General features: G+C 48.6%; 1 protein-coding gene across 9 annotated transcripts in view; it reads left to right on the top strand.

Annotated features, from left to right (window-relative positions):
• Window positions 1–12,974, top strand: part of KCNT1 (potassium sodium-activated channel subfamily T member 1) — a 131,536-nt gene extending 118,562 nt beyond the window's left edge. For 7 of the 9 annotated variants that reach the window (XM_072124637.1, XM_072124640.1, XM_072124644.1 and 4 more), the window contains 14 exons: window positions 1,618–1,837; window positions 3,074–3,179; window positions 3,934–4,106; window positions 4,325–4,396; window positions 4,616–4,750; window positions 5,592–5,703; window positions 5,917–6,018; window positions 7,036–7,119; window positions 7,487–7,615; window positions 7,795–7,815; window positions 8,260–8,560; window positions 9,105–9,167; window positions 11,700–11,784; window positions 12,213–12,974. In XM_072124637.1, the coding sequence (XP_071980738.1) occupies window positions 1,618–1,837; window positions 3,074–3,179; window positions 3,934–4,106; window positions 4,325–4,396; window positions 4,616–4,750; window positions 5,592–5,703; window positions 5,917–6,018; window positions 7,036–7,119; window positions 7,487–7,615; window positions 7,795–7,815; window positions 8,260–8,560; window positions 9,105–9,167; window positions 11,700–11,784; window positions 12,213–12,336 (1,727 nt within the window). In that variant the 3' untranslated portion in view covers window positions 12,337–12,974. The remainder of the gene's footprint in view (window positions 1–1,617; window positions 1,838–3,073; window positions 3,180–3,933; window positions 4,107–4,324; window positions 4,397–4,615; window positions 4,751–5,591; window positions 5,704–5,916; window positions 6,019–7,035; window positions 7,120–7,486; window positions 7,616–7,794; window positions 7,816–8,259; window positions 8,561–9,104; window positions 9,168–11,699; window positions 11,785–12,212) is intronic. The other 2 variants (XM_072124639.1, XM_072124643.1) reach the window with 1 other exon arrangement.
• Window positions 12,975–13,799: the final 825 nt, after the last annotated feature.

Raw genomic sequence — 13,799 nt, 5'->3', positions numbered from 1 at the left:
GGCCTGTACGGGGCGGCTGCCAGCCTATTGGCTTTCTCGGGGGCTCATTTGGGAATTGTGGCTATTACCGGAGGTGTTCTGTTTCCTTCTTCCATCGCTGCGACTGCAAAATTCACTGCTGACTGCACCGAAAGGGGCCGCATCCAGGACACATGAGCCGGGGCTGTGCTGCTCACTGGGGAAGGGATCGCCCCTTTAAGAGAAGGCTAGTGCTTAACAGTAGGGTATAGGTCCCCGTCATTAAAGGGGTGCTCTGACCATAGGGGTGATGGATGCTAGATGGGTATTGGGAAGGGTGACGGGGGTATCGGACCTGCCTATAATGTGCCAGTGACCCCATAATGAGGGTAATAGTGGTCCTAGAACAATAGAAGCCCCCATATGCGGTGCCATGGACGATCTAGTAACATAATATATACTGTATTGTGTCATCTATATAGGACCCTCAGCATAAACCAATCAGATCACAGCTCTCCAATGTAGATCGTGACTGGTTCCGCTCCGTATTACAGAGATTCGGGAATGTTCCTCCTCGACGCTCTTTACAGCCGCACTTCAGCCCGGCCCTTACATCCTGGTGTGTAATCCTTTGCTGCTGTTGATTAGATTTGCTGCTGTTCCCATCGTCCCGGAGTTTTCCTATATTCAGATAATAATTTCTAGCGACGGGTATCAAGAATAGTCTCCGCTCCTGACAGGGAGGTATAAAAGAGGCGAGGAGAGGCCGAGGCACCACAGTCACGACCAGTCATTATGTCCTATTACACGGCTTATCTCTGCGCGTCACACAGCAGAAGTCATCCGTGCATCGTCCTGGTTATCGCTCATCCGCGCATCGTCCAGGTAATCGCTCGTCCGCGCATCGTCCTGGTTATCGCTCGTCCGCGCATCGTCCAGGTAATCGCTCGTCCGCGCATCGTCCAGGTAATCGCTCGTCCGCGCATCGTCCAGGTAATCGCTCGTCCGCGCATCGTCCAGGTAATCGCTCGTCCGCGCATCGTCCAGGTAATCGCTCGTCCGCGCATCGTCCAGGTAATCGCTCGTCCGCGCATCGGCCTGGTTATCGCTCGTCCGCGCATCGTCCTGGTTATCGCTCGTCCGCGCATCGGCCTGGTTATCGCTCGTCCGCGCATCGTCCTGGTTATCGCTCGTCCGCGCATCGTCCTGGTTATCGCTCGTCCGCGCATCGTCCTGGTTATCGCTCGTCCGCGTATCGTCCTGGTTATCGCTCGTCCGCGCATCGTCCTAGTTATCGCTCGTCCGCGCATCGTCCAGGTAATCGCTCGTCCGCGCATCGTCCTGGTTATCGCTCGTCCGCGCATCGTCCAGGTAATCGCTCGTCCGCGCATCGTCCAGGTAATCGCTCGTCCGCGCATCGTCCAGGTAATCGCTCGTCCGCGCATCGTCCAGGTAATCGCTCGTCCGCGCATCGGCCTGGTTATCGCTCGTCCGCGCATCGTCCTGGTTATCGCTCGTCCGCGCATCGTCCTGGTTATCGCTCGTCCGCGCATCGTCCTGGTTATCGCTCGTCCGCGCATCGTCCTGGTTATCGCTCGTCCTGTACAAGTCCTATTAAGGGGATGGGCCCCATTTACCTCCGCTGTCTTTCACTTATAGGCACAGTAGCCATGGATCTGCAGAACACAGAATGTCGGCCAATCAACAGCAGCAGCAAGCTGACCCTGCCGTCAGAGAACGGCTCCGGCACCCGCAGGCCCAGTATCGCTCCAGTTCTGGAGATCGCTGACAGTAGTACGGTGTTACCATGTGACCTCCTCAGCGACCAATCAGAGGATGAGATGACACAGTCTGATGAAGAAGGGCTTCCTGTGTTGGAGTACGTATGATATCTGGCCCAAACCTTAGGCCCCATTCACATGGCCGTGATCATGACCCTGATAGAAGTCTATGGCACCCGGTGTTTGACCTCACCATGAACGAACCAGGCGGTCATGGTATAGGTTTTGGTTGTAGAGGGAGGATAGGAAGTGGCACCCATCCCCGTCTCCAACTGGCCGTGTGCTACGCTGGGATCTGGTCCCATGCGTCCATTGGTAACCGCTATCTAATGATGGACATGGTGTGCATTCAGCCGTCCCACCTGACCACCAAACACACATGCACAACCTGCAGAGACCAGACCTTTGTGTATGTGGTTAGTAACAGCAGGACTGTGAAATTTATATTCCAGGGTTGTAGATCCTCTAAGTGCACTGAGACGTGTCCTCACACTGCTGTGCTCTTGGCTCCCTGCTCTTCAGCGCCTCCCCTTTGTCTTGGATAGAGGATGTAGCAGGTTTCCCGAGTAGCCCACAGTCCTGCTGCTACTAGTAATATACACAAAGGTACGACCACACATCTCTCCAGGGACAATACCTACCACTGTCTGTAGATTGGCACCACATTACCTTATAATTTAACATTCAATTTGCATAAATTTTGTTTGCTGCTGGTTACCCCCACTAGGGGAGCTTATTGTATATGTATTTATATAGGCTAAACCTCAATATAAATGTGTATATAGGGTGCTCCCCCTAGTGGTGGTGAATGGCAGCCGTAATCTATCATGATCTCTTTATGATGGCGCCCTCTGCTGGCAGCCTTGTATATTGCAGTCTTGTGAATGGCCTTACACTGGATGTGGGACATACAATTCTACATAAATGGAGGCTATAATGTATGACCATGTTACATATTCATTTTCCAAATTACTGCAGAATCCCTATTCCCTCCCGCTTTCCAGCAACATAGAAAAGAAAAACTTTTCCAGAGGGAGAATGATCCCAGCTGGAAGGCAGAGCTCCCCTCCCCCCGTCTTTGTTGTGTGCATCTCCCTGCATCCATGTAGCATGTATATTTCATACCACAGCTCATTTGCATAGTAAGAAGCTCATGAATAATATTTATCCTCTATAGAAAATTCATACACACGCCTGGAACGTGCTATTATAATGATGCAGTGTATGGAGCGGCCAGTGGTGATACAACACTGCCCCTGTGTGGACAATGGGGGTAGTTACATTATAATATCGCACTTCATACAGACCTCTTTTATTGTCCTCCTTTTTTGCAGGTACGTCAAGGGTTACCCCCCGAACTCTCCCTACATCGGGAGCTCCCCAACTCTCTGCCATCTTCTGCCTTCCAAAGCTGCGTTCTGCTGCCTGCGCCTGGACAAGGTGAGCGCCATTATATCTCATATATTATATCCCTCTATGTGCTATATTCACACACAGCAGTTACACCACCTTTTATTTAATGTATAACCATCTGTTGGTCCTGGAGTTGCCCGGGATAGTAAATAACTGCTCTTAGTAAAATAGAAAAGGCCAACAAAAATTATTTTATATGTATCTATAGACTGTCTCAGACTGTCTCTTTCAGTGACTGTCTGTCTGCCTCTGGCTTTCTCTTTCAGTGACTGTCTGCCTGCCTGCCTCTGGTTGTCTCTTTCAGTGACTGTCTGTCTGCCTGCCTCTGGCTGTCTCTTTCAGTGACTGTCTGGCTGGCTGTCTCTTTCAGTGACTGTCTGGCTGGCTGTCTCTTTCAGTGACTGTCTGGCTGGCTGTCTCTTTCAGTGACTGTCTGGCTGGCTGTCTCTTTCAGTGACTGTCTGGCTGTCTCATTCGCGCCCACCACACACACACCTTCCTGCATCTCTCAGCTTGTTAATTGCACATAAGGCGATCACTTTTGTATGTATAACATAAGATCACCGCCCCTTTAAGCCTAATGTCTGCAGCTTGTTCTTGAAGTAGTTTTCTGCACATTTCTGAGAAGATCAGCTCCAGTGCACGGGAGGATTACAGCCTCCCCTGTGCCATGATACAAGACTCTGTGTGATGAGGGATTTGTCTGTCCCCCCCTGGGGGAGCTGCTGACAGGTTCCCCCCATAGTTCTCATCTGAGACCTCCGCTTCTGTCTCCATGCAGGGCTGCAAACACAACAGTTTTGAAGATGCGAAGGCCTACGGCTTTAAGAACAAGCTAATCATTGTATCCGCCGAGACCGCGGGGAATGGACTGTACAACTTCATCGTCCCCCTGAGGGCCTACTACAGATCCCGGAAGGAGCTCAACCCCATTGTTCTGCTGCTGGATAACCCGTACGTGTTTCTGTAAGCCGCATCGCCCCCCCAGACTGCTCTTCTTCTATGCATTTATTGATGTGTCAGGTTTGGGAATGTTGTATACTGTGCAATTACTAGACATTAGTGAATGAGCCCCTTCAGGTATGTTACTTGCAGTTCCACAACTGACCACATGGTGCGCTGTGGTGAGGAGCCTGCTGTCTGTATCGTAATCTCTCTCATCTTCTCCGCAGGCCGGACAATCATTTCCTGGAGGCGATTTGCTGTTTTCCGATGGTCTACTTCATGGTCGGCACCATAGATAAGTAGGTTTGGTTAGAAGAGCGCTGCATGTGCCCTGTGTTACTTCTGTTTTGTATAAAGAAGTGTTAGGGAACAGGGTGATCCCCCAAATCCAGCCCACAGCTGCTGGTTACATGGATCGCTGGTGACCCGGGCTCCTCTGTATTTCCCTCCTGCGCTCAGTGTCGCCCTCTGCTGAATAGATTGGGGAAGGTGTAAAACTCTGACCTCTCCTCCTCCAGCTTGGATAATCTGCTGCAGTGCGGGATCATCTACGCCGACAACCTGGTGGTGGTGGACAAGGAGAGCACCATGAGCGCCGAGGAGGACTACATGGCCGACGCAAAGACCATTGTGAACGTGCAGACCATGTTCAGGTAGGCGTGGCCTCTGAGTAGCCTGTAATCCGGTGGAGGGGAAGACATCAGGGGAGATTTATCAGAAGTGTCTGAGATCAGAACTGTTCTAGGTGCCTATTGCAACCAATCAGAGCTCCGCTTTAATTTTCCCACAGCTGTTTATAAAACTAAAACTGAGCTCTGATTGGTTGAAATAGGCACCTAGAACAGTTCTGCTCTCAGACACTTCTGATAAATCTCCCCATCGTGTTATAGCGGGTAACACTAATCTCTACATCACATTGTATGGACAGAGGAGGGACTACAACCTCCCCAGGGAGAGGCGCGGGATGTAGTTATTAAAGGGGAATTCTGATCAGGACGAATTGTAATGACTGCTGCGCCATTCACCGGCCTCTCTGACCATGTCCGCTGAGGCCATTGGATCAGGGGTCACATGCACAAGGTCATCACTTCTGGACTGGATGTCAGGGCCGGGAGGAGAAGCGGCGCAATACTGCATCCCTTTAATGCTGGGGAGGTCGGGGGTCCTAGAGGCCCCCCAAATCACTTTCCAATAAACCTAATAGCCATTACTTACTCCAGGTCTATGGACTTGTGAGCTGATGTGCAGGGGATAGTCTGATGACATGATGGCGGTATTATTATTATACCGTATGTATACGGTATTTTTATATATGGCGCCATTATATAGCAGTGTTGTGTGATGTAGCATGTAATAGTATGTGGCAGCATTATTTGCGTACACTGTGGCGGTGCTATTACCCAGCTGCCTCCATAGACGATGATGCATCCGTACATTTCTCAGTTCCTCTTTATTCCCAGTACTTTCCATGGAAATCATTATTTCTTGTTCCAGACTCTTCCCGAGCCTCAGCATCACCACGGAGCTGACGCACCCGTCCAACATGCGCTTCATGCAGTTCAGAGCCAAGGACTGCTACTCCCTCGCACTTTCTAAACTGGAAAAAGTAAGTGACCCAAAGAGCGGATTAGTCCTGGTGGGTTAGTGGCATCTCCTAGAGAGAAGATCTCGGCCACAATGGCTCGTCCTATGACACTAATAGTGAGATAAGTCAGAGTGACGCTGTTTAGCCCTCTGTCTGTTTTACCCCTCTGTCTGTCTGTCTCTCGCTGCTGTGATGTCTTGCTTTATGATTTCTTCTCCGCTTGTATCTTTGCAGAAGGAAAGAGAGAACGGATCTAATTTGGCCTTCATGTTCCGCCTCCCCTTCGCTGCCGGCAGAGTGTTCAGCATCAGTATGTTGGACACTTTATTATATCAGGTACCACAGACTCCTGGAGCCGCCGTGTGGTGCTCAGTGGTATTACACACATTGGGTCACCTATTTTACTTTAGCGCTCACCTAGAACGGGGGAATTTAAGGCGGATTTCTGGGCTAAGGTATTACAAATTATACCTCAAAGACAATTTGATATTGAGGATAGACACCCAGCTCAGCTTCAAGTCATTTCTATAGGAGCCAAGCTGCACTGCCTCAGGTCAGCCACTACACAGAGGAGGGCGCTGTCCGCTTCATGCTGAGAAAACCTATTACTAGGGTTTATCAATATTTTTAACCTTGAAAAACTTTTTGGTAAGCTATATTTCTCTATTTAAAGGGAACCTGTCAGCACATTTGCACATATACAGCCAGTGACAGGTTCCTATAGAGCTCTAATAACTGACACTTTTCTTTTAGCTAAAAATTGTTTCGCTTACATCCACATAAATCTCCTTTTATCTTATATTACCTGGTATCAGACGGGGGCGTGTCCTGCTCATCCAGCCCCTCCCATCTACTCCTCCCCATGCCTTATGCTTTCTTACTGGTCACAGTTCATGTCATGTGACCAGAATGACATCTCATGTACTTTAGCCTCTTAATAATAGTAAACTGTATCCCATGTATGTATCTGACCACATGAAGTCACAGCAGCCTCCATGGACTTCTACTCCATGGAGGCTGCTGTGATTTCATGTAATTACATACATGGTGTACAGTTTGCTATTGTTAGAAGGCTAAAGGACCTGCGATGATGTCACTGGTCACATGTCATGAATGTAACACATGGCACCGTGTAAAAAGATTGTTACTCAGAGTGGTCAAAATCTGGTGACAGGTCCTCTTTAACTTACACTAAATATATTGCTGCCGTCAGACTTATCCAATAGATGACGGAGCCGCTGGCACGTGCCCCCCGCTTATAGAGGTTCCCAGAGATGGAGACTAATCCCCTCTAGAGGAGGCAGGGACATGTCTGATGTGATATGTGACGCTCTCCCTTCTCTCCTGGTTCAGTCCTTTGTGAAGGATTACATGATCACCATCACGCGGCTGCTGCTGGGACTGGACACCACCCCGGGATCCGGCTACCTGTGTGCTGTGAGTGACCTCTCCATGTCATGTATAGGAGGTGTAGGGTGGGGGTCATCTACATGTCTGGGAGACTAGTGTCGCCCGGTGTGCATGTGTATGGGAGGGTCAGGGGGAATACCTGTAATCCACTGCCAGTGGTTTCCAATATGGCCGCTGATACAGTCCACATGCCTCATAGCGTGACGCCACAGGCTCCGTACACCTAATGGGTACATGGAGAAGACATTGGTCAGATGATACGCTCAGACCAGTGCTATATAGATCTATAGTGCTGTGTGTTATATATAGAAGAGGAGTGGTGGCGCCGCCTGCAGGTTGCCCCGACTACCCTCCTGTCCTATACTTTATGCACATTTTACTTTCCCAAATCCAGATGAAGATCACGGAGGACGACCTGTGGATCAGGACCTATGGGCGTCTGTTCCAGAAATACTGCTCATCCAGTGCCGAGATTCCTATCGGAATTTACAGGACGCAGTCGCACATGTTCTCTACGTCTGAGGTAACGCCGCCATCTTGTCACCTTATGCTGTGTGTACACCGTGCTCTAATACCTGATACAATGTATAGTCAGGGTATAATACACGTCATCTAGGATTCCCTCTACTGTTTACTGCATTGTGTGAATAAGCCCCTATAGCCTCATGGTAGTAACACTGGGTCTTGTCTCCTGTTTTACAGCCACATGACATCAGGACGCAGGTAGGTGGTTTCTTTTGCTCCTTCATAAGTTAAAACCTAAACCCCCTCACATATACATGGATGTACCCAATACCAGAATAGTGAGATTACTGCAGAAGGACCCAAGGGTGCACTCAATTCATGGGGGGGGGGGACTGGTGTTATATACACCGCGGGGGTGTAAATTATCCCCATTCTGCTTCCAAAACTAATCTCTGGCTTTGTTTCGCTATGAGCAAGGTGCCGATTATTATCTGCTACCCGAATGAGCCTCTGATTGGGGCCCGGGGCATGTTCCCCATAGGAGGGGCGCAGTGCTGTACAGAAATACATTAGAGGGGGGGAAGATACAGTAAGAGTGGCAGGATAAGGACGGTGTACGTATTAGAGAAGGTCTATGCATCCCATCCTTCCTGACCACAGGCTTTGGCTTTATCTTGTATTCACTTTATTTTTTGCTTTCAGTCTCAAATATCCATCAACGTTGAAGACTGTGAAGACACAAAAGACACTAAGGAGCACTGGACGGCCAAACCCAGTCACCGAAACTCCACGTCCAGCGACCAGACTGAGCACCCGCTGCTGCGCAGGAAGAGTATGCAGTGGGCACGGAGACTGAGCCGGAAGGGTAACAAGCAGACCACCAAGACCGCCGAATGGATCAGCCAACAGCGGCTCAACCTGTACCGGAGGTCCGAGCGCCAGGAGCTGTCCGAGCTGGTGAAGAACCGCATGAAACATCTGGGGCTCCCCACTACAGGTTATGGTAAGTGATCTCTGCTCTCCATATACTAAGTCTACAGGCAGGACGGGTGACAATGTAGGGAGCACCGGCCCGTGTGGCACCCACATAGACGTCCATGGCACTCCATTATATACAATGTTATCCAGTTGTCTGAGTGATCCTCCTGCAGCCCAGTGTCAGACATCTGGGGTATAAATCCTCCGGGCTGGCCGTGGTCTCCTGACGTGAGATGTGATCATACAATTCTGGGACATGCATCTATCTACCAGAAACAGCACCGCACCAGTCCCTTGGTTGTATCTAGTATTGCAGCCCTGCAATACCACCCACAACCTGATGCCACATGTGGCGCCAGTGATCTACATCACGTATAACATTAAAACGAATGAAAGACGCAGCGTCACCTTATCCTTTTCTGGGGGCTTCCGCCTTGTGACCTGTACTGTACGGAGATGTAAGGATGCAGCCCACAAGGTGGCGCCCCCTGTCTGCTCTGCTGCTGATGTGGTCTCTGCTGATCTCTCTCTTTCTCTCCTGTTCTGTACTTTCTGTATGTTTTCTGTAGAGGATGTAGCAAATTTAACAGCCAGTGATGTGATGAATCGGGTAAACCTTGGATATTTGCAAGGTAATTCTCCTCCTTGGGAGTCAAGCTTGACTCAGCGCACAATGTGATGATGAACATGCCAACTGGATGCTCTGCCCGGCCGTGCATCATATAGCGTAGGACAGCGCCCCCTACTGGGCCACATGGAGCTGAGGTACAAGATTACTAGGTCCGGCCAACAATCTTATCTGTATGGGGGTATCCTGACTAACCCTCATGTCAGACATCTAGGGTCATATCCAAAGATCAGGCATGTTGGATATTATCATGCCCAATCACCTGCTCTCACCAGCGCCAGGACACCGAGATTTCCACTGACCCCCAAATGGAAGAGGCTTTGTAGAAACAGGCAACATAATGTCCAGCAAAGCATTGGGCTCAAAGGTTGTAAAACTACTACTCCTAGACATGCTAGGTGTAGTAGTATAACATACGTTTGCTGAACCACTGATCTTTGGATACTGATATGGATCCTTAAAGGAAGTATCCGACCTCTAAAAGTGATGCTAGTCATGTACAGGATGTGACTGCTATGTGTGGTCAGACCACCAGCGATCATGAGAATGGGGGTCTCAGAGGCTACAATATGGTTGGCATGTGTGACCATCGCTCCATTCACTCCTATGGGCTGGACGGAGATCAGTCCCCTAGTAGGGATCACTCAGAGGACTAGTGACCCCTGTTGTCACGATTGCTGGGGGTCCTGGTTTAGGATTGGGTTACTTCTGGGAATAAGATAATTAAGACGGATACACAGTGTAATAGCTCAAACAGGGGGAGGATAAAATGGACCAAAACAAACTGGGTTGGAACCAGGAGCTATCCCAAAGTTGGCATTTTCTGGCATTGATGCGCTCACTGATCCAAAACTAGCCCCAAGCATTGTTTCATGGAAGTCCCCACATAACCATGTATATTGCCAGCCTTGCAAAAAACTAAGAATCACCGGCACGGTGGGTGATGTGTGGCACACGTGGCACGTGGTAATATACGTTGTGGGCGCGGATGGGCTTTACTCACTGCATGAAATCACAGATGATAAAAGCTTCTTCCATGGAGCAGAACTGGCTGCAATGTCCCAGGGGTCTTACCCCGACTCCACACTAACCATCCTCCATCCCATCTGCCTCCATCCTCCATACTAACAGGTCCATGGCCTCAGCATCTATCAGGACATTTACTGCAACCCTACAGATAGTACACGGTATGGGGGGCTACTACCAGAGTCCTCACTGAGGGTCCTGGGTGTAAAATCTCCAGTGATCAGGAGAGCCGGGGTCCGCTCTGAGGTGGTCTCACAGATACTTCTCCTATTACAGTGACCATGATGTCTCTTCTGAAGGCTGGACTGTGTGTGCTGTGGGGGGGATATCCAGACTATCGGGCCGCCCCGGTTCTGTTATGTTGGGACTTGCAGTAATGCGCCTGATATATTCCTGGGCACTTTCCTCGCTCTCCATCTCTCCGCTCTGTGTTCTCCACCATTAATCTTCTCTCTGTAGAGCGACGCCTTCCTACAAACCTTCCCTCCTGAAGACTTCTCCTAACTCTTTCCTCCCACTGTAGGCGTCTTGTACTATAGATTTTAGCTTAAAATACTACATCTATTAAGGCTTTTACCAAATCTAACAATAAATGTATGCGCCGGACCCCACAGGACTGTGCCCACGTCCAAAATGCCTCCATTGACAATACTCTGACCATGCAGGTGCCACAAAGTAGCATAAAACACTCACTGACTGCAAGTGCAACAGGGGGCGGAGCTCAATTTGCTAAACCTTCCTACTGGCAGCTGTGACATATTGATATGTGCCATGTTCTTAATCTGAGCCATCCTAGAGATCACCACACAAGTCCAGTGTATTCAGGAGCAGAGTGCTCCCACCTCATCATTAATGTATAATTATAGGAGCCCTCTGCTCATGAATACAACAAACCACATAACTACGTCTTACTCGGGTTGGTATTACAAAGGGAGGCAATACCTACCGGTACTTACAGGTCAGTGTCTGGTCTTATAGTGGATTACAGGAGAAGACCTACAGCTTTAGGCCCCTTTCACACTGCCTTTGTGGGGACGTATATCCGGGTGATAGATGACTATGGCGACCCAGCGCCACACGTGCGGCACTGTAAAAATATGAAGCATGCACCATCTTTCCCCGAGTCTATGGCCGTGCAGTGCGATTTCCTACCATCCATTGATGATACAACTACTAACTAGTGACAAGACTGTCTGTACATCACTCACAAATCTAATAACCCACAATGTACAAGTCTATGGCCGTGCAGTGCTATTTCCTATGGAGAGGGGCTGCCGTCCATTGATGGTACAACTTCTAAATAGTGACAAGACGGTGGGCCATGTACAGACAATGTCCAAGTCTATGGCTGAGCAGAACAGAGACACTAAGGACCTCTCAGCCACAGGACCATGTGATGATGATACAAGGTACAGGAGGGGTCGGGGGGCCCCTATAATCCTCCTGTGTGTGTCCTATGTACACAATCCACTAGATAAGTCACTGACATCACTTCCTTTACTCTCTACAGATGAGATGAACGATCACCAGAACACGTTGTCTTACGTCCTCATCAATCCCCCGCCTGACACACGGCTGGAGCTCAATGATATCGTGTAAGTACATCGCATCCCCCAAAACCATCCTGGACCGTGCACAAAGGGTCATTTTCTATACAGCAAGAGGTTTTGTATTTAAAGGAAATCTACCACCAGGATGAAGAGATGTAAACCAAGCACACTGAAATACTGGTGTGTGTGCCCCCTGTGGCAGGATCTACTCTTCTTTTAGCTTCTTATGCCCTTGTGTTTAAGAAAAAAAAAAAAAGCTTTAAAAAGAATGCAAATGAGCCTGAGGGGCTCCAGGCTTCATCAACGCATATGGAGGCCAGAGCCCCTCAGTTTTATTTGCATAATTTTAGAACAACGTAAATAAGAAAAAAGTAAAGATGCACCCGCCTGGTCCCAACACACAGGAAATTGGGTTCTGTTGGGACCTGTCAGTACTTATTATACCAGTAAATTCTTGTATCTCCCCCCTGCAGGTATCTCATCAGGTCGGACCCTTTAGCTCATGTTGCCAATGACTCTCAAAGTCGAAAAAGCAGCAACAGCTACAAGACAGAACAAATGGGTAATCCAGAGACTAGGGATGAGACGCAGCTATGAGAACAAGCCGGAGCGGTACTGTACTGCATACCGGAGCGACCATGAGTCACCGGGAGCCGGGCCCATCACTGCCCGCACCAGAACCCACCACAGAGACGCACAGATTCATGGGAACTTTTCAGCAAAGGAAAGAAAAAAAAAAAAAACTTTTTGTACCGTTTCAGTCATGAATCGACCATTGGGTTCTCCCGTTATACAGAACAATTATCTATTTTTTTGGAATATGAAAAACTTTTTCAAAAACTTCTGACCCCGACGCCACAATATATTCTATCGATTGCACTAGAGGGAATCGCCTGTGACCCGTACAGCATTGTTTATTATCAGACACTAAAAACTCTCGTAGTTTTTTTTGTACATCATATCTTGGCTTTATCAGCTCGTGTTATATGTACAGTAACGGGAGACGCATGACTAGTACAATATCTGAATAACTCCGCCCCTCACTCCATGGCCACTCCCACTAGATCCCATACACCCCACATGGTGCTATGTGCCTTATGCCAGACAAACACATGGAGCTACAAATCAATATGTGCCAATCATTTTGAGGGGGGAAAAAAGTATTTTTGATCTTACATCAAAATATAAAAAAAAAAAAAAAAGTTTTCCCCTTTTTCAGTCTAAAAAGCACAAAATGCAGGAAAACAAAGTGGAGCCGGGTCAATAGTTCTAGAAAAGATGTTATCACTTTGTCCACACCCCCTTGGCTTACAGAAAGAGTGCAATACCAGGCATGACCTGTGGCCAAGGGTGGTGCTGTTTCTGGATAACAGCACCCAAGTTTTCTAGTCTTAGTCATCCCCTTTAAAGGGCATCTACCACCAGGATGTCTGACTGTATGCAAATGAGTCAGAGGGGTTAATTTGCATATAGTCGTTCATCCTGGTGGTAGATGCCCTTTAAGGCCACTGCATTTCTTGTTTTAAATCTTAATCTCTTTGTATGGAAAAGTTACATGTTTATGTCATATACATATCATGGTGTCTGGTGCTGGAAAGATAATTGAACACCAGTATATGATCCTCAGCAGTATTACTACTATACCATGTGACAAGCACAGGAACCGGGAGGTGATTTATATGGTGTCACCATGGTAACAGACTACGACAAACCTTCTGTAGTCTGATACTGTAATTCAGTCCTCCTCCATCTCTTCAGGAAGAGAGAGGGACCTAGAGGTCAGGATATACGGGGCTTGTTCACAACCCAGGAGACGCATCATTCTGCATAAGAGCTGTGTACACAAAATGTTACCATCCAAGGTCTCACTTTAGATGCCCCGGTGAAGCTGGATTTTGGCATAAAGGTGTATTGGGTAAACCCCCCCCCCTGTGGAGGTGGTCCTCATAATAGTGGAGTCCATATTGCTACTCAGTGCCTTAACTGTATCACAAACATCCCCCCTCCTTCCCCCACCCACTGCTAGATATTACCTATAAAATGGGATTTAGCCCAAATCT

Source organism: Engystomops pustulosus, chromosome 9 (assembly GCF_040894005.1).
Source record: "Engystomops pustulosus chromosome 9, aEngPut4.maternal, whole genome shotgun sequence".
NCBI classification, from domain to species: Eukaryota; Metazoa; Chordata; class Amphibia; order Anura; family Leptodactylidae; genus Engystomops; species Engystomops pustulosus.
This window is presented reverse-complemented; position numbering and strand designations above follow the sequence as displayed.